The sequence below is a fragment of the Silene latifolia genome, unplaced genomic scaffold, assembly GCF_048544455.1.
Source record: "Silene latifolia isolate original U9 population unplaced genomic scaffold, ASM4854445v1 scaffold_20.1, whole genome shotgun sequence".
NCBI classification, from domain to species: Eukaryota; Viridiplantae; Streptophyta; class Magnoliopsida; order Caryophyllales; family Caryophyllaceae; genus Silene; species Silene latifolia.
Genome location: NW_027413163.1, coordinates 7,729,400 through 7,749,144, shown reverse-complemented (window position 1 = coordinate 7,749,144; position 19,745 = coordinate 7,729,400). Strand labels below are relative to the sequence as shown.

Genomic DNA, 19,745 nt, shown 5'->3' with positions numbered 1-19,745 from the left:
TTTATCTGTTATAGTTTTGTTATTTTTATCATATTGTTTCTATTTGTCCGAGCAATTAGTTGATCCATCTCAAAAATATATTCTTGAAATACATAAAAGTTAGTTGGTTAATGCCTTATTTTTTTTTGACAACTTTGGTTTATTTTCAAAACTATATATTATACTTTAGTTGTTATTTTGATTAATATACTAATAACATGTGGTTTTAAAAAAATTACCTTCAATGAGTCCAGTCATTCATGACATCCATGTTAAAAAAAATTTAAATGCTTAAGGTTATCTTTTAATTGGATTGTATAGATTTTGTACTAAATTTTCTATGTGAAAGCTTGAACGTCTCTTTGTGATCTAGGCCAATAAAGTTAGTAAGTGCAAAAAGAAAAGGCATGCATAATTTTGAATAATTTCTTCTTCTTTTTTAGAATGAAAAATCTCACAATGTAAGGAGCTTAAAATATATAGAATTATAGGGCTTTTTATCTTCTCAATATTTTAATGATCATAAATCATATTTTTTTTATAGTAGCATAGTTATGAAGTTTAATAAATGCTAATTTTAGCATCCATATCAATTTGTCAAATATCCTAAATTTTTAATTTTTGCATAAATGATAAAATGAGTTAAATAGTAGCCTACTACAAATCTCATTACAATCTCATTATGTATTATAAGACATATGCATTAGATAATATGACATGTACGCATAAATATTAGATAATAATTTACATTTAACCATTATCCATGTCAATATGATTTTTTTGTCCAACTTGTTAATAAGATTGAGATCCTCGCAACTCCAATTTCATTATATGAGAGTTATTTTTCAAAGGAAAAATGATGAATACAAAAAATAACACATACCCAAATAAAACATACATTTGCAAGATTTGATAGTATATCATTATAGAGAGATTAGTAATCAATTAAAGTTAGGAGGGATTAATAATTTTTGGACAATGGATGAAGTATGAAACTTCAAAACTCAAAACTATTTAAATCAATCCCAACATTTTACTTGATTGGTTTTTAATTTGTACTTCATAATGACTTACTCATACTTTCTAATTACGAAAATGGGAACATCAAGAGTCCATTATTGAGTCGAGATTAACTACAAGTTTAATCAAAATTTTCATGAAAAGAACAATGGTAAAATGATTGAAATCACAGGGCTTCAAGTTAAAAGCCTCAACAAATCTTAGTAAGAAAGGCACGAGGAACAAACCCTGCTTAGATCAACAAATCAATGTAAAAATGAAGATTAACACAATAAAAAAGGCAAAAACATGAAAATTAAGATATAAAAGAAATTAATTTTAGTATACAACCTTCTCCAACAAAAAGATCATTTTTAGTGTTCCTTTTCAAATAGTGAGCCTGCATCATCCTCTTGGCCTACAAACTAATCAAATTGATAATAATTAGTAATCTATCGTATAAAAGCATGGTCAAATTAATGAACTCTAAAACCAAATACATATAAAAACAAATTTCGATAAGTAATCAAAAAATATATACAATATGCTTCATATATGATATCAATATCGAACGAATTTACAAATAACATTACATAAAATTTTAAAAAATTATACGCATATAACAACACATAAGCCAAGTTACACTCTTATTGATGGTAAGGAAACACCGACGTAAGCTATTATCGTGAAATATTTTCTTGACAAACTCAAAAACGGGATTTGGAGAGCAAATGTTTACTACGGGAAATATATATGGGGTTTAAATAATATGAGAAATGAAGTGAAGAGGAAAAGGTAGAAAATAAAAGAAGAGTTTAATTATAGACATTAAAGAGGATAATGAAGTGAACAATAAGGGGTCGTTTGGTTACCCACTAAACAATGCAGGAACTTAAATTCATGTGAATTGTAAAATAGATATGTTGTTTGGTTACCCCAATTCACATGAATTGGAAGTTCCCATGAATCTCAATTCCTCCACAATGAAGGAAGTTGCTTACCTAGGCCCCTCTAGGTAAGTTAGAATGCCTACATGAATTGCACTTCCTCCATCACAACCAAACATTTTTTTGCAATTCACATGAATTCCAAATTCACGTGTTTTATGACTTTCTAGGCAATACAAATTCCTATATGCAACCAAACGACCCCTAATGGGTAATTATTTTGTGGCAACTCAAGCGTCTCCTTTTATTTTATTTTTTATTCACAATGGCTTTTTACTATGCGCCAATTCAGTATCCAATATTCTTGTATAATATTGACGTGGTTTTTTTTGGCAACGTGGCATTTAGTAGCTCTAGGTGGCATTTAGTCATGCTTATGTGGCTTTTAATTGAGGGTTTTGTTTACCCTTTTAATAATATTTATAGATTGTGATGTTTGTTAATTAATTTGGGACATTGTTTTTCCTTCTTGACTTTGCTCCACATTTGCTTACTGTAAGAATAATCCCTCATGCCTTACTAATGTCTGGCTTGGCTCGCAGCCTGAGTGTGTGTTCCTCTTCTTGCTGCATTTAAATTTTCCGACAAACAAGTGATAGCCCTATGTTTTTCTATTTTTAGCAATACACTACTCGTCTGCCAGCTCCATTAGTCTAAATTTGAAATCGCATATAACCATACAGTTACTAGCGATTTTATTTGTTGAAGTGGCCTCGATACCCGTTCAAATCCAGTAAATTGGAACCTCCTTTTATTTCCGCGTCATAGTGACTCAATCAGATTCGTTTGTAATGGAGAATTTTTAACAAACATCAAAACACTTGGAACCGGGTGTGTATGTATACACCCATGTCCTTCTCTGATTTCTAACATGGAGTAACTCGACAAGAGTATCAATTCTAGTATATGCCTAACAAAGTTTCAATTACACCTAAATCTTCAAAATAAATGAAAATTCAAAATCACAGAGCCAATGTAAGTGAGATTCAAAATCACAGAGCCGATGTTAGTGAGACGGTCTATACCCCTCTTTGTCAATTTAACAAACCCTTCTTGTTTTAATTTACCCTCCGGATCTACATTTATGTTGCAAAAAGTAGATATACAAGGCCTTTCAAGTATTCAACAATTTCAGATCCTCCAAGTTTCGAGCTTCCATACACTCTGTCAACAAATGTAATAGGTACCTACACACATGAAAGTCAACAAATTAAGAGGATAGAAGGACAATTCAGTAGAGCAAGCTTTAATAATTATAATCGTCAAGACAATTCACTCTGGTATTATAATGACCTCATATGCGTTAACAGTAGCAATGTAACGCAAGGGAGGGTGTATCATCCACTCAGGGGTTGTTTGGTTCAAGATGCTGAAATAGAATGGATTGGAATGTGATACCCCGAAGGAATGAATTCAGAATCCCATACCAGTACGAAATTGTTTGATTAGATTGTTTCACTTTAATGGGAACAGAGTAACTGTAAGAAACTTGGGAGTGAGAGTAAGGTATGAAATTCTAAGGGGTTCGAACGGATTTAAAATCCATTCCGAAATATCCCAACCAAACACTGAATGACTCAACCCCATTCCAATCCATCCCAAAACCCTCAACTAAACAATTTCTAAACAACGAGCATCTTAAATATAGTTACAGATGGATATACAACAGAAACAAAATCAAAGAAATGATTTTAAGTACTAGGAGATCATGAGAGATAGGAATAATGGCACAAGAATTTTCAATGATAAAGGAACCTGGGGGCATTTAAAATGTGTCAAAGCCAGCTCACAACATCCAAACACCTTGAATGAATAAAAAACAAACCACTTCTTGAAGCTGGAGGGCACCCCCAGCACCTTGGTAGGCTCTTATGTCCATGTTATTAACATAAATTTTTAATAACAGGAGTGAAATAGTTCATAAAGAAGCATCTCAGAACTCTAAAGCTTTAGATATTTCAAGCCATTTACTGAAACGGCTCATGAAAAGGTAGTTCACTATTCCATAGCCATTAAAATAAACTTGACCTACATCATTCGTACTAATAAAAGGATCCTTTTACCTCTTCAATATGGTGGCCTTTTCTGGAAGCTCTAACAATCATTTCCATTTGAAAAACATATCCTTTACTGACACACGAGTTTATGAGATCTTCAAGAACAGATTTCTTATAAAGCCTATAAAAAGAAATCCAAAGTCAACATAAATTCAATAACACACCACCACCACCAACAACAACAACATTACCCCTAGTACCTCAAAGGTTCGTACCAATGATTGGGTAAGAAGGGTTGAATGCACACAGCCTTAGCCTATGCTAACAATACATGGAGGCTGTTTTTTGGATGACTCATACTGAAAATTGTTATGGAATTCAACCAATAACTTATAGTTACTTCACAGTAAAAATAAGTGCAATCAGTTATTGAGTCAATTTGTTCCATTCTATCATAATCCAGAACCTAAGAATAGTGAGTCCTTGACTCCATTGAAAATGAAAACTAAGAATAAATCCAGCAGTAAAATCTGGATCTGTTAAACCCCCCATACCCAAAAAATGAAAATGAAACAGTGTTCCTACTTGGTTATGCCAGATCCACTTCCTTTATAGTAACAAAAAAAGGATAGATAAGAGCAACTGAGCAAGGAAATACCGAAAAGATCCAGTCAAGTCTGAAACACCAGGCCAAAGAAGTGTATGTGCAAGTACGTTAGCTCCTCTGCTTGTCAGTTTGCGCATAAGGTTCCATCCATGCACGCCCCCACCTTTAACATAGCGAGTACCAGTAACTATACTAGCCCCTGTGTCCATCTGTTTCCTTCAAAGAAAAACACAAAATAGGATTTGATATTCAAGAAGAAACAAGTAGATACATCCCAATCACAAGTAATAAACACACACGAAGTTACTTACTCGATGAAGCTTGGTAAATACTTCGGCTGCAGGACAAGAGGAAAAACTTTAAGATAGATTCAAGCGTTACAATAAAGCACATGGAACAAGTTAGGTAAATATGCTTCTTCACATTCAAAATTCATTTTTTAATTAAAATAAATTAAACAGGCAATAAAGCCAGTTGCAGACTCATAAACAACTCTTCTCGCTATCTTAATTTAAACATATTCTCTTTTGTGACTGTCTTGCCACAATCAATGAGTGGAGCAAAGTCACCCTCACAAATGAGTCCATTATCTACATCCTTCTGCACCAAACCTTAAGTTTCAACATCCAAAGAAGCACTCAAATCAATCGTCTTTACTATATTTACAGCAATTACGTGAATAGAAGAGTACCACACTGTCTTTACAAAACTGATATCAAACTCTAGCTCTACAACTCACTAATGTTGCACTTTTAACTTTACCCGTCCAATGCACAAGAACACAAAAACATCAAGTTGTTGCTGCAACAGCAGTTGCTTTAAAACTAAGATCTCGTGCATAAGAGGTCACTAATACCAAAGGATTAATGGAGATGCACAGAACACACTGCATTTAAATGGTGGACATGTCTGTTAAATTTGTATACAGCCGCTCCTATAAAACTAGGCGTGTTCGACCTTTTATTTTTCAATCTACTCCATAGTTCATCATAGACTAAGAAAGCTGGCAGCTCACGAAGGTGATCTATTATAGACAAGTACATTTCAAACGGCGTGACAAGGAGATCTCAATTTGGCATATCGATCCAGTTAAGCGAGCTCAATTTAGCCATCCTTGTACAACTACGCTAGTATACATATCTATCCTAGCCACTAATTAAAGATCAACAACAATGTAGTTAATGTCATAAAGCAGGCTTTAAAATAAGACCTCACACCCAGCCACCAAAATATGGCAGGTGAATCAACAAATGAAGCTGGACTCGGATAACAAGCTTGATTAGTAATGGAAAAAAGCATTGACAAGCAGGAAAGCTTTTATGTGAGACTAATCCTTTAGAAAAAACACCAAAACTGCATTAATTGTGCCATCATTTTGATGCATGGTGAGGTAGACTTTTTTGTACTCCCACACCAAATTACTCAGTCTTTGCCTTGACACTAGCTGAGCTTCTAACAGTTTGGAATGATAACACCATACTCCGGAATGTAAAACATCCATTTTTGTAGACAGGAATATCTAGTGCAAACAACATCTATCTCCGTCAAGGGTCAACATTTGAAATAGCACACTTACATGATGTGACAGGTCGGCATCCATAATTACTACGAAATTACCAGATGCATGCTTCAGGCCATGGGCATAAGCCGTTCCTGAAAAAAAAAACCAAAAACAACAATAACGTATACATGAATCACTAACTCTCGTTTACTTCAAACTCAATAATGTATAAAGCATACCAAGCCCAAGCTTCTTAGGTCTAGCCCTCAATAGCTGAAAAGAAAATTAAGTCAACACAAGCATTAAGGCACGCCACTTATAAATTGTACAAATAGAGACTGGTGAAAGGTTGAGTGAAACTTACTATGCGATCTTCTCCATACAATTTCTGCAATTGTTTAACAATCTCTTGAGTACCATCTGGACTTCCATCATCAACTACTATAATTTCAAAATCCACATCCCTACATAAACAAACTAACACTAAAACATTGTTTACATAAATGTAGTGTTAAAAATACGCAAATGGGCTGTGACGGAAATGCCTATACTACTGGGTATGTGTCACCAAACCAAAAAAGTGGTTGAGATATTAAAGATTAGACGATTGTGAATAGGCAGAAGTGGTTCGAGACATTTGACCACGCGAAATTTAGACGAATGATGCACCTGGGAGGACTGAGGAGGATTTAAGCGTCGTGATTCATGAAAGAACAGAATTGACACTTCATTCTACAGTTCAAATTTCATATGGACTGTCACTCCAAAAAAGTTCCTCAACTTATTTTGTCATTCCTTTTCATCTCTTCACAATTTTTCACTATCTAGGTTTTATTTTTCGACCATATTTTCATTCATACACACTTAATCATTGTTTTCCACTTCACATTGACAGTTCCATACAATAATTCATGACAGCCGACCCCAATCATTCTCGTATTAACGCTTTCATATGGTTGTCACAACACATAATATTCCCGAATTATATGAAATCCATCGAATCAATCGAATAATATTCCCGAATTATATGAAATATCAAAATTTAAACCTAGGCTTCCGCATCAATGTAACTATTGCAATTACATACATAATTACATAATAGGGATCAAGATCGACTAATATTCGGGTACCAATTACATAATTAGGTTACAAAAATCGCAGAAATCAACCAAAACAAAGAAAAAGAGAAATTAACCTGAGATGTTTGAAGATGAGGTAAACAATGAGGGCGATATTAAGACGCTCGTTGTAAGTGGGCACGATTACACTGTATTTATTTGCTTTAATCTCATGTTCTTCCCCCATTTCTCGATGATCATGAAAACCCTAGAATTGTAAAATGTTGATCGTATAAAGGAGTTTCTTACCAATTTAAATTTGTTGTTGGTTATATGCAAGTAGAGAATATTGGTCATGTTGGTCCCATAGAGTTAAACTGGACTCGACCCGATAAACCCAACATATAACAACCCGAAACCGCCTGACTCGACTCGACCCAGAAAGGTATGCTGAGATTGATGGACCCAATATGACCTGGCTTTAATCGACCCAACTTACCCGAGTACGACCTCTACATAGTTGTAATTTCTAAATGTGGTTTGGGCTTATGTCCCTAAGATTAAAACAAGACCCATATTTTATTCTTGGTTATACTCTCGTTGTAATCACTACACTAGATGTCTGCGATACAGACTATTTATCTTAAGGATACAACGAAACAAAAGTTATTGACTATTGCCAAATTAACAACCAATTGGATATTTGAATGGACAATCATTTGTTTCAATTTAACAAATTGGTGTTTATGATATATTCTAAGAGCACATGTAAAAAAAAACCGTATTATCTAAGTCGTATTCTATAGACTTTTCCCAATATTTGTGTCTAGTAAGTAGTGTTTTTATGTGTATTGGAAGTAATAATTGTAACAATATTTTTTTTTGTTTAAATAGAACCACAAAGGGAAATTTGATGCTAATGAGATTTGAATATAGGCGACTTTATCAACTGAGCTAACTAACATTTGCAGTAATCAGTATAAAGTAAATACGTTATATCTATGAAAGGTCGACGATTCGCATAGAGAAAATAGTTGAACACATCTTCTTTAGTTATACAAGTTATTTGGATATTGATCAAATTATCATAACAAATTATCAGTATGGTTACGTGGTGAGAATAGTTTTCTGGTAGTCATCTGAGTTTTCTAGTATAAAGGCATCTTACAGATATATTGGTAGAATAGTTTCCTGGTAGTCATCTGAGTTTTATAATCGAATTCTACATAATTTTGAAACTACAATTATGCACACAATGTACTGAACATATTTGTTATAACTTTTGGCTTGTAAGCACAAACACAATTATGCTAAATCATTGTGCACAAATGCTCAAAGACATATGTAGAAGATAGAAGGGTGTGAGTTACATGGACAACGTATACAAAGAAAAACAGGAAAAACACTATGGTTAGAGAAAACATGCATGATGTTTTTTCGGGCGTGTTAACTGTTCACTTTGCTCAATCTTTGGGGTTGGTTGATCAAGGTCCAATAAAGAGGCTGGATGGAAACACACAACATAGTGTGAAAATATGCAAATTATGCGGTTAATAGAGGCTTCTTTGGATCGTAATCATGATCCAAAATTTCTTCGACGAGAGTGGGAAATCCTTCTTTACCTTTCGCCCATAACACAAAGTAAAGTCCAATGAACATAAGACACATTCCGGCCAAACTGCCAGAAAATTATAACAAACCTTGTTAAGAGTATTACTTAGCTAGAATCCAACCATAAACAAATAATGGTTAACATGGATAAAAAAAAAGTTACCTTCCGAGAGAGATCGTTGTTTGTAAGATGACTGCTGAGAGAATGGCTGAGATGACTGTCGAAATTGGATTGAACACCGATACGACCACTGGACCTCTTTTCTTCATTGCCCATCCATTGAAACTCACACAAATGCCGCTTACTGTGCCTGCCTACAAATCAACAGGTCAATGCAGCAATGTTAACTTCAATGTAGTCTTGAAAAAACTAACCTTACCTAATCAATAGAACAGAAATGTAACATATAACTCAATTGATCGACCAAACACGAATTTTCATGTTCTGGAATTGACGCTTGTAACCTTAGAACCACCTCTACTGCCTAGACCCTAGGTCAATCTTTTGCAACACCCCTCCTTTTCGTCCATCTCTTTCCACTTTTACCTAAGACACCAAAACACCTCCACCTTACCCTTATACAACTCAAGCCTACAATTAAAAATGCTTATAATAGGGTTTTAACTCCGGTTATTTGCTTGAAATATGAAGTTAGAACCAACTCTACTATTTTAACATGTTGATAATTTTGTTATTAAATATTAATTATCTTATTGAATTAGGCCAAGACCCCATCATATTAAACTTAGTTATGCCATTGGATCATATACTCAAGTTTTTTCTTAGATTGTTTTACTTCCATGAATTAAATATAAAGTAAATTCATTTATTTTTTCTTAAAAATAAATTATAATATTGAAAATATGTCATGCTGCTCGCAATATTTTCAAATTGAGCTTGACGTTGCTCGACTTCACTCGCAAAGGAGTTAAACTATTTAGACTAGTTTTTTCTATTTGAGGGTAATAAATATTTAAGAATAGAGGGGAAGAGGATTTAGAAATTTTTATAATTAGACTAGTTTAAATATACATAAAAGACTATAAACCTAACTTTAACGTTAGTTAGGCATGGTGAAAATTATGTAGACTCAAGGATCATATGGCTAATGGGTATGCAGAGGATTGGTGTAATATTTGAGAGTTTTGATAGGCCACTCAGCCGAGTATAGGACCATATTCAACCGAGTGTGGCATACTCGACCGAGTACGGGTTTTTGGGACCGATTACTCCGGTCTGAGCATTTATTTTCGGTTTAGGATTCCGGGACTTGACCTAGGGATATATATACCCCATAATTAGTCTTTATTCGACACTTATCACTCTAAACACTCTTAAAAAACTCTCTTTAGAACTTTCCTAAACCCTAATTAAGGAGACTAATCTAGGATTTGGGATTTTGCATCAAGTCTAATCTTCCTTTGCCAATTTTCCATTGTAAGTCACTAATTATGCTCTTAATTTAATTTATTGTTGTTCTAACCCTAGAATATGGGGGAATTGTTTATTAAAATGTTAGTGTTGGGGATGTGATTAATTAGATGATTAAATTAGTGAAATCTATCAATTAGAATGTTGTAGAACATTATTGTGATAGAATTACTTGATTAATTGTAGGAGGAGACTTCATATAGGAGGAATTCTAGTATTTTGCTTGTGCTTGGAGTATTGCTTTGAGGTAGGGTTTCCCTATTTGGTTCTTGATAGTATGAATGCTTTCATATGTGATTATTGTTATTAGTTTCATGATAATTGTGGAAGTTTGCATTATATTATGGGTATTTGATCATTGTGGCATACTAGTTGTGGTAATTGTTAATACATGGAGTTGTGGCATATTGTACTGTGGATTGTGTTAGATGTCTATGGTTGTGGAGTTGTGGCGGTGCGAAGTGGTGTTGTGAGTGAGGCGTTGCGGGAGACTGTCCTCGCGTCCAGATTGCTCCTTGAAGTTTCCCACTTCAAGGAGGACGTGCACGTTAATGGTCTGAGGTTATTTGGATTCGTGTTGGGGATGCGAATCTGGCAGGGGTCCAGGTCGCGAACCGGGCTCGGTATACCGTGTTGCGATGCGGATACCTTTCGGGTTGCGGTCCGGTTGTTGGTGGCGGTGTTGCGATACCGTCACCGGGTTGAGGTGGAGTTGGAGTCGGGATTAGAGGAGGAGGTGTGATGTGTGTGTCTCATTCATTTGCATTGCATTTATATTTCCGGCCAATGGTAAACAGTTGAGTCTGGAAGGTAATCGTGATAGCATATAGCAGCTGGGAGGCTTGGGGACGAGTCGTCTTCGCTAGAGTTCTTGACGTTACTATTCAGTTTTGATACTTGTCCTAGTTTTGGATTATAATTTTATTCACACAGTTTTGGAGTTGTAGAGTTTTGGTTTACTGTTCATACAGTTTTGCTAAATTAAACTAGCTTCCGTCTCTTAAGTTAAACTTAATTATAATAAAGATGTTTCATTATGGTTGTTTGGATGTTCACTTCCTTGGGAAATCGAGATGGTGACCCTCCCATTTCCTAGGAAAGGTCTTGCCAAAGACTTCCTAATGAAAGAGGGTGTTACAAAGTGGTATCAGAGCAACGATTTAGGAACTTAAACCAATGAACCCAATGAACTTAGGCGTGTCTAATAAAATGAACTCAGTGAGAGTTTGTTAGGAACTCATTGCAAGGCTTTGGAGACGTCCTAAAGTTGCACCTTAGCCTTCTCAATATCAAGTTGGACACGACGAGGTGAGAATAGAGAGAGAGTGGGGTAGGTTGGATGCCATTTGATGTGCCATGTGGTTGTTCCATATGCATGATAGTTGTACATGGAAAATGAATTTATGTGGATGATAATTGATAAGGCTATATGGTGGATGATAGATAAGCTTATGTGAATCATGCTTGATGTATATATGTGAATATTGAAGCAGTAAATGAGCTTACAATAAAGTAAAGAGTGCCGTGAATTTGATAGTTACCGTTTTAAATGTTATTATATGCCGTAGGTAAGCCATTTTATCGTAAATTTGTGAGTAGAAACATATAGGGTTGTATATGAGTTTTTGTGGAGTTGGGGTATGTGTGGAGGCTTATAAGTTGTACTCGGTCAAGTGAGGATAGGAAACTCGGCCGAGTAACGGGTACTCGACCGAGTCTCCTCTGACACTCGACCGAGTGGGACACTATGCAAATTTGGGTGCTCTTTGGAAGTGGCACACTCAATCGAGTACGGTAGCATACTCGATCGAGTGTTAGGTACTCGACCGAGTGTCCTAATGCACTCGATCGAGTGGGGGCACTGTGCAGATTAGAGTGGTTTCTAGAAGTGGCATGCTCGGCCGAGTATGATTACATGCTCGACCGAGTGGCTGGTGCTCGACCAAGTACTCCCTGGTACTCGACCGAGTATACCCTGAAGGAATCCAAGTTTATTTAATTCGAATAGTGGGCCATGTATTAATGTTTATTTTGTTATTTGAAGTTGAGATGCCGCCAAAGAGAGCTACTACGTCATCAAGGGTTGCTAATATGCCGGATGCGGAGATAGAGAGGTTGGTAGAGCAAAATAAAGCACTGACGGAGGTTTTAAAGAGTGTAGGAAGAGGGAGAAAGGTGGTGGTTGATGCATCTATCGTGAGTACGACCATAGCTAGACACCGACCTACCAAGTATGAGGGTATCAGAGCACCTAGCTTGCTAGACAATTGGATAAGAGATATGGAGAATGTGTTTGAGGTTGTGAATTGCCCGGAAGAGTTGAAGGTTAACCAAGCCTCATTCTAATTGAGTGGCCAAGCGAGATTATGGTGGTATAGGGAGAGAAAAGCTATGAAGGAGTATTACAAGAAAGTTGGGGAGGCCGTTATACCTTGGGCAAGCTTTAAGGGTGAGATGGAAGATGAGTTCTTTCCCGAACACATTAGGAGCAAGTTGAGAGTGGAATTTAATATCTTTGTCATAAATTAGGACATGACCGTCCAAGAGTATTATGTGAAATTTAATGAATTGTTTACTTATGTGAAGGACTTACAATTGAGTCAACAAATCTTGGCCAATCGCTTTCAGGAGGGGTTAACTTTGAAGATTCTAGAGAAGTTGTCGGCGGGAGTTCTAACCGACTTGAAGGAAGTTTATGTTAGGGCCCGTCATGCAAAGATACTAGTGAACATGGCCATGAAGGCAAGAGAGAAAGTAGGAGAGAATATAAAAGCGGAGGGAGGGAGTAGTGGACCACCACATCATAGGAGGCCTAAATTTACTCAAATTAGGTCATATTTGGGAGGTTCTCATTTTGGTGGGAGTGCAAGGCATGGTGGGAGTCTTAGTAGAGCCGCTAGTGAGGGTGGAGGACCATGATGTTATAATTGCGGTGGAGTGGGTCACAAGAGGTATGAGTGCATGAGTACCAGAGGAGGTTCGTACCGGAGGTCTGTCTAAGGGAGTTCTTACCAAGCCCCATCACACAACATGGCTAATAATCGTACCACATGTTCATGAGTACTCCTAGGAATCCAAACTTCAACAATGATGGTTTCACTCGTAGTGGTTTCAATCGTGGTGGTGCTTCATCTCAAAGGCAAAACACCGGAGGGCAACAAGCTATGGACATTAGGCTGACTACTTTGACTAGTACTGTGTAAGGAGGACCGAAGAATAGTGGGAAGTTGTGCGTTATGGATAAACAAGCCAAGGAGGAGGACGCTCATGTCGTTTCGAATACATTTCTAGTTAACTCTAAACCTACTTTTATTCTGTTTGACTCGGGAGCCACTCGTTCCTTTGTGTCTAAGAGTTATGTGTCGACTTTAGAGTTGGGGTAATGTGAGGTGGTAAGGGATGCAGTATTGTTACTGTCGTGAGAGTCTATCTTATGTTCTAAATTGTTCAAATATGTGTCGGTAATTGTGGGAGAGGTAAACTTCCTGGCTGATTTATTTAAGTTTCCTTTGGAGGGATTTGAGGTAATCTTAGGGATGGATTGTAATACTCCACTGAACCGAACACGTTATTCGGGTGGGGTACCCCTTGAAGAGGTCTATTGATAGGCTTCAAATCTTACTAGTGCTTAAAGGGATTAAAAGTACTACTCATATCAACAAAGTACACTTTCTTTTCCGGTTATCCATGGGAAAGAACTCCTCAGTTAAGCGTGCTTGGCTGATAGTATTCTTAGGATGGGTGACCTCCAGGGAAAGTTCCCGGGATGTGCATGAGTGAGGATAAAATGCGCTGAAAAGGACCCGTGTTGATTTGTGGGCCATGTACACAACCTCGCGAGCTACCGTGAGTGACCGTTCTCGACCTAGGGTTTTGGCCCGCGTGTTAAAAGTGGTATCAGAGCAACCCTGTGACCGTCTGGTGAGCCTGTGGTCTGGAGTACCCAGGTCACCAACCTAGCAGGGGAGGATTCTAGGTTTGGCTCGGCTGCGGTAAGATGCTGCCAGGCGCAATGAGGACGTTGCGTTCTTCAAGTGGGGGTGTATAATACTCCACTGAACGGAAGACGTTATTCGGGTGGGGTACCCCCTTAAAGAGGTCCATTGATAGGCTTCAAATCTGACTCGTGCTTAAAGGGATTGAAAGTACTACTCATATCAACAAAGTACACTTTCTTTTCTGGTTATCCATGCGAAAGAACTCCACAATTAAGCGTGCTTGGCTGACAGTAGTCTTAGGATGGGTGACCTCTTGGGAAGGTTTCCGGGATGCGCATGAATGAGGACAAAATGCGCTGGAAAGGACCCGTGTTGATATGTGGGCCATGTACACAGCCTGGCGAGCTACCGTGAGTGATTGCTCTCGACCCAGGGTTTGGGTCGGGGTGTTACATGGATTGGCTGGGGAAATATAAGGCCAATATAGATTGCTATCAAAAGAAAGTGTCTTTGAGGGGTCTAAAGGGAATTAGAGTGTCTTATAGAGGTTTTGTGGTCAAACTTATTACCGTAATAACTCTAAAGTCATGTTTGAGGAATGGTTGTCCTATGATCTTGTGTCATGTGAGGGATACTAGGGTAGAGGAGACTAAAGCTCTAGATATACCCGTGGTTAATGAGTTTGTGGATGTGTTTCTGGAGGAAATACCCGGATTACCTTCTAAAAGAGCGGTTGACTTTAGTGTTGAATTGAAGCCGAGAACGGGACCGATTTCTAAGGCCCCGTATCGGATGGGTCCAAAAGAATTAGAAGAGTTGAATAAGCAATTGAGTGAGTTGTTGGACAAGGGCTACATTAGACCAAGTGTTTACCGCGGGGAGCCCCGATTCCATTTGTGAAAAACAAGGACGGTAGCATGAGATTATTCATTAATTATCGGGAATTGAATAATGTTACTATCAAGAATAAGTACAAGTTGCCAAGGATTGATGATTTATTCGATCAATTGAGTGAAGCTGGAGTATTTTCTAAGATCGACTTGAGGTTGGGTTACCATCAATTGAGGGTTAGGGATGCGGATAATCCTAAGACCGCATTCTGATCAAGGTACGGGAATTATGAGTTCATTGTGATGTAGTTTGGGTTAACTAATGACATGGCCGTGTTTATGTACTTGATTAACCGTGTCTTTATTAGTCCATACTTGGATAGGTATGTGGTGGTGTTCATAGATGACATTTTGGTCTACTCTAAGACAAAAGAAGAGCAAGAGGAGCACTTGAGGATTATTTTGCAAACATTGAGAGATAACCAACTTTATACTAAACTAAGCAGGTGTGAGTTTTAGCTAGAGAGGGTTACATTCTTGGAGCATGTGGTGTCTAAGGAGAGTGTGTCCGTCGATCCAAGTAAAATTGAAGCGATGTCTAAGTAGGAGCCACCAAAGAATGTTGCGGAAGTGAGAAGTTTCCTTGGTTTTGTCGGCTACTATAGGAGATTTGTCAAAGATTTCTCTAAGATATCTAGGCCTTTGACTTCGTTAATGATGAAAGAGAATCGATTTAAGTGGGACGGGAGTTGTGAGATAACATTTCTAACCTTGAAGGAGCGCCTGACCACGACCTCTGTCGAAGGAAGTGAAACCTTTGAAGTATACACCGATGCATCTAAGAACGGATTAGGGTGTGTACTAATGCAAAATGGCAAGGTTATTGTGTATGCTTCGCGACAATTGAAACCTTATGAAGAGAACTACCCGACTCACGACTTGGAGTTGGGCGCCGTGGTATTTGCCTTGAAGATTTGGAGGCATTATCTTTATGGAGCAAATTTAAGATGTTTTTCGATCATAAAAGTTTAAAGTACATCTATTCACAAAAGGAGTTGAATATGGGGCAAAGAAGGTGGATCGAGTTAATTGGTGACTATGAAATGGAGATTGTGTATCATGAAGGAAAGGCAAATGTAGTTATAGATGCTTTGAGTAGAAAATCGGTGCATTTCTTGAGTACCGCTTTGTCAATAATGAAGTTGAAAGAGAAAGTGGGGAGGATGAGCATTCATGTGATCTGAAAGGGAGATGCTATTAGTGACTTGACCTTAGAGCCCGGGTTGTACGATAAAATTTGGGAGAAGCAAATGGCCAATACTAAGATCCGAGAGTGGAAGATGGCTTTGGGAAGGAATAAGACATCAAGATTTGGGTTGCATTCAGATGGTATCCTTAGATTTGAGGGTATGTGGTGTGTTCCTAATGATGACGAGCTTAAGAAGAATATTATGAATGAGGCTCATTGCACACCTTACTCGGTGCATCTGGGTGGTGACATGTAACACCCCGTAATTTCGGACCGTTAATATATTTCGAAAATAATTAATTAATCAAGTAAAATTTGACATTAATGTATTTAAAGTAAAAATAATTCAAAGAAATATAATTTTATTATATTTTGAAGAAAAGTATTTATTTTGATAGTTTCGAAATGTTTAAAAATAGTTTAAACCGTGTAAAACTTTTTATTTTCGAAATAAGGGCGTATCGGGGGGAAAATGACAATTCTTTTGAACATTGGGTAAACAATTTTGGAAATGGGTCGTATGAATACTCAATTTTCTTGTAATCTCGTGTTTAAGAACTTTGTTCTTGTCGGAATTTGCATTTGACCAACGGTTCTAATTATTATCGAAACGAGCCAAAACCGACTCGTAAAATCCCGACTAAAACCCGACTCCCTCCTTTCCTTTCTCCCTACCCGCGGCACCCTCCCCCTTTCCCTTTCTTTTTCTGTTTTTTTTGTTCTTTTAGTTCATCTTCCTCAACCTTCTCTAACATTCCATCATCAAACACCATTTTATCATAAAATCTAAGCCAAAAACCATCGTAACTCACTCGTTTCTACTCGGATTTTCGCAAAATTTACATTTCCGGAATCCTCTCGTCGAGATCTACAACCTAGTATGTTTTAATTTCAGTTTTCTTGAAGTTGTTTTAAGACGAATTTTGGTAAATTTCGGTATTTATACTTATATATTGTGTTTTTGTTGTTTAATTAGGTGAAGAATTGGAGGACGAGTTTGGGGACTCGTATATTGTCGAGGATAGCGGCTAGTGCTTGTTAGGGTTTGGTTTTTAAGGTGCTAATTGCTCATTTTCTAGCTTAAGGTAACATATTTCGAGTTACTCGACGAATAATCGTCACAATCTTTGTTGTTTTTGTATGTTTGGTGATTTTTGTTTGAGTAGTAATTTTCACATGATAAAATTTGATACATGCATGCTTAATTTATGTCTTTTGTTAGTTTAAGTTAACATTGTTGTATTGGGAACGATTAATTAGTGTTCAGACGATGTTATAATGAACAAAAATGGAAAAAAAAAGAGGTGTAGGGGTGGCGGCGGCAGAGCCACGGCAGGCCCACGGCTGGCCCGTTACTTGTTTCGCGGTTTTCCATGCTTTGTTCGTCATTTTAGGTTCATTAATGATATAATTAGACTAAGTAACATATGGTTAAACTTAGGAAATGAATCATAATAGTAGTTAAAAATTATGTTAATGGTAAAAAAAATTATGTTATATTGATAGTTATCACATGTTAGGATAGTTTACAAAATGAAATTGTAATTAATAGGCTCAAAATGAATTATATAGCTATAATTGTAATGTTTTGATGATTGTCCAAAACCGAGCCTTAGTCCCTTTGACTGATTCGATGTCGATTAATTGAGTGATTGGTCGGCCGCAATTTAACCCGTGCACTGTCCGCAGGTCAGGGGTTGCGGGTAAAAATTGGTTGGATGAAGTTTTATATGAATTGGATAATCGGCCTTTTTCTTGTTTTAGGCCATTTATTATATTTATATTTCACATGTGTAGTTAGTTGATTTGAGTAGCTACTTATATTGTAAAAATGGCCCTAGTTTCCCCTAAAGCCTTTAATATTGTTAAAATTTGCTAGAATTGAAATGGGTATTGAATATCTCTTGCAGGTTGTTGTGTTTGTCATAGATAGGTCTTTATAGTCTCTGACGAGTATATGTTCACTGCTTAATAGGCTTTGTGTTCCTGACTAGTGGATTTATATCCAAGTTGGGGCATGACCTCGTTACTTATTTTGATAGTAAGTGGTCAGCTTAAGTACTAGCCAACCCTTTGGTGGACTCCTTAGGGTACTCACTTTGTTTTAGAAAAATTGTGGGTCTTGGGTGCGGTGGTGTGTATCCGCATGTCTAGGTCTGCGCAGATTTTAGGCTAGGGTTGTGTTGTGTCTTGGCCATGTTTTATTAATATTAACCGCTGAGCCAAGATACCGGTTCGATTACCTTCCCTACCTCGTGGTATAGACTCGATTCTGAGTGACTATTGACGGTACTAAGAACTTATGCCTGTCTTTGATATATTGCCCTTTCTTGTATGGTGATTTTATGAATTGTAATAGGTGAGATGTAAGCCGGTTACAATTGATAAAGTCTGGATTACAATTTGTTATATGTTTCACATGATAGTTTAAATTGGTCAAATTAGTATTCATATGTTATAATACTTGGAAATTAGATTAATTGTCATATTGTTTACATGTTTTACTACATGTTATATTAATTATGACGATTCGTGGCTGGGAGGACTCGAAGTTACTCCCCACTGAATTGTGGCTTTCGTGTTTGTATAAAATGCGATTGACAGGTTGATGATGCTTTGTTGGGGTCACGGCATTTGCTAGCTGTGAGCATAAGGAACCTTGGACCTAGTTTAGCTATTCTTATAGTAAACCTTTTTAACTTTTGGTTTTGTATATAATTTGAAGGGACATATGTCTCCCTTTCCTATTTTGGGTTTGTATCATTACATTTTCTTATCGTTAGCATTGCAGGTTTTGGCACCCGCCTCTTGGGAATGTTGGAAATGTTTGTGATTGGTTTAGAAATTTTTTTTGAAATTACAGGTTTTGTCTAGTTGAACCAATTACAAACACATCCTGTCAGTTTTTCTGTAGAATTTACGCGTTTATTTAAGGCTAATTTTTAAGGGTGTCACAGTTGGTATCAGAGCCTATTGCTCCCGACGCACGTTTGTGCACCCCACTTAAAATCACTTGACCTTTAAATAATAAACTTGAGAGTTGGGTAGGATGGGTAGATTTAGGATTTTATGTGGTAGTCTGTTTGTGATTGCTAATTGTTAGGTACTAATTAATTTTCTCTTTTGTAAGATGGCTCCGCCAAGAAGAGACATTGATGATGCTATCTTACTAGTTCTTACTCAAATTCTCCAAAATCAACAAAATCAACAGAATCAACAAGCTCCTCCTCCTCCTCCGCCTGCTGAGGGTACTCCAGGCACCTATACTTGGGTGGCTAATCAATTAACCCGAATCAACACTCCCACATATGGTGGAGAGATTGATCCAGCTGCTCTTACAGGGTGGTTTCGGGAGTTGGAGAAAAGCTTTATGTTGTATGATGTCAAGGAGGAACATAAAGTGAAGCTAGCCTCTCATTTCCTAGTACGAGAAGCAGATCGATGGTGGTCCATGACTGGGCCTACCGTTTCAATGAACCGGATTTGACTGGTACGTTTCAAGGAGTTAGTGGAGGCCCGTTTCTATCCGCAAGAGCTGAAACAAAGCAAGTTGAAGGGATTCATGGAGTTGAAGCAAGGAAGCCTTCCGATTCGGGC

At 37.2% G+C, this 19,745-nt stretch overlaps 1 protein-coding gene and 1 pseudogene across 2 annotated transcripts; both read right to left on the bottom strand.

The window, feature by feature from the left end:
* Positions 1-2,710: 2,710 nt before the first annotated feature.
* On the bottom strand, positions 2,711-7,456 carry LOC141638426 (dolichol-phosphate mannosyltransferase subunit 1). Of its 2 annotated transcripts, XM_074447835.1 has the most exons (8): positions 7,226-7,456; positions 6,395-6,494; positions 6,270-6,303; positions 6,106-6,182; positions 4,841-4,866; positions 4,581-4,745; positions 3,989-4,103; positions 2,711-3,112 (listed from the first exon to the last, which is right to left on the bottom strand). In XM_074447835.1, the coding sequence occupies exons 1-8, from the start codon at positions 7,333-7,335 to the stop codon at positions 3,008-3,010; spliced, it is 732 nt and encodes a 243-aa protein (XP_074303936.1). In that variant the 5' UTR covers positions 7,336-7,456; the 3' UTR covers positions 2,711-3,007. The 2 variants fall into 2 exon arrangements, with proteins under 2 accessions (XP_074303936.1, XP_074303937.1); XM_074447836.1 differs by lacking the exon at positions 4,841-4,866 and having other exon boundaries at positions 6,086-6,182; positions 7,226-7,423.
* Positions 7,457-8,630: 1,174 nt separating this feature from the next.
* LOC141638287 (WAT1-related protein At5g47470-like) overlaps positions 8,631-19,745 on the bottom strand; it is a 44,144-nt pseudogene continuing 33,029 nt past the window's right edge.

Bases quoted from the DNA above. Each gene is read 5' to 3' on its own strand.
- LOC141638426 (XM_074447835.1), bottom strand. From the start codon at position 7,335: ATGGGGGAAGAACATGAGATTAAAGCAAATAAATACAGTGTAATCGTG. The intron at 6,304-6,394 runs GTAAGTTTCACT...TTTTCTTTTCAG, and splicing joins TGTATGGAGAAGATCGCATA to CTATTGAGGGCTAGACCTAA. The intron at 6,183-6,269 runs GTATGCTTTATA...TTTTTTTTTCAG, and splicing joins ACCTAAGAAGCTTGGGCTTG to GAACGGCTTATGCCCATGGC.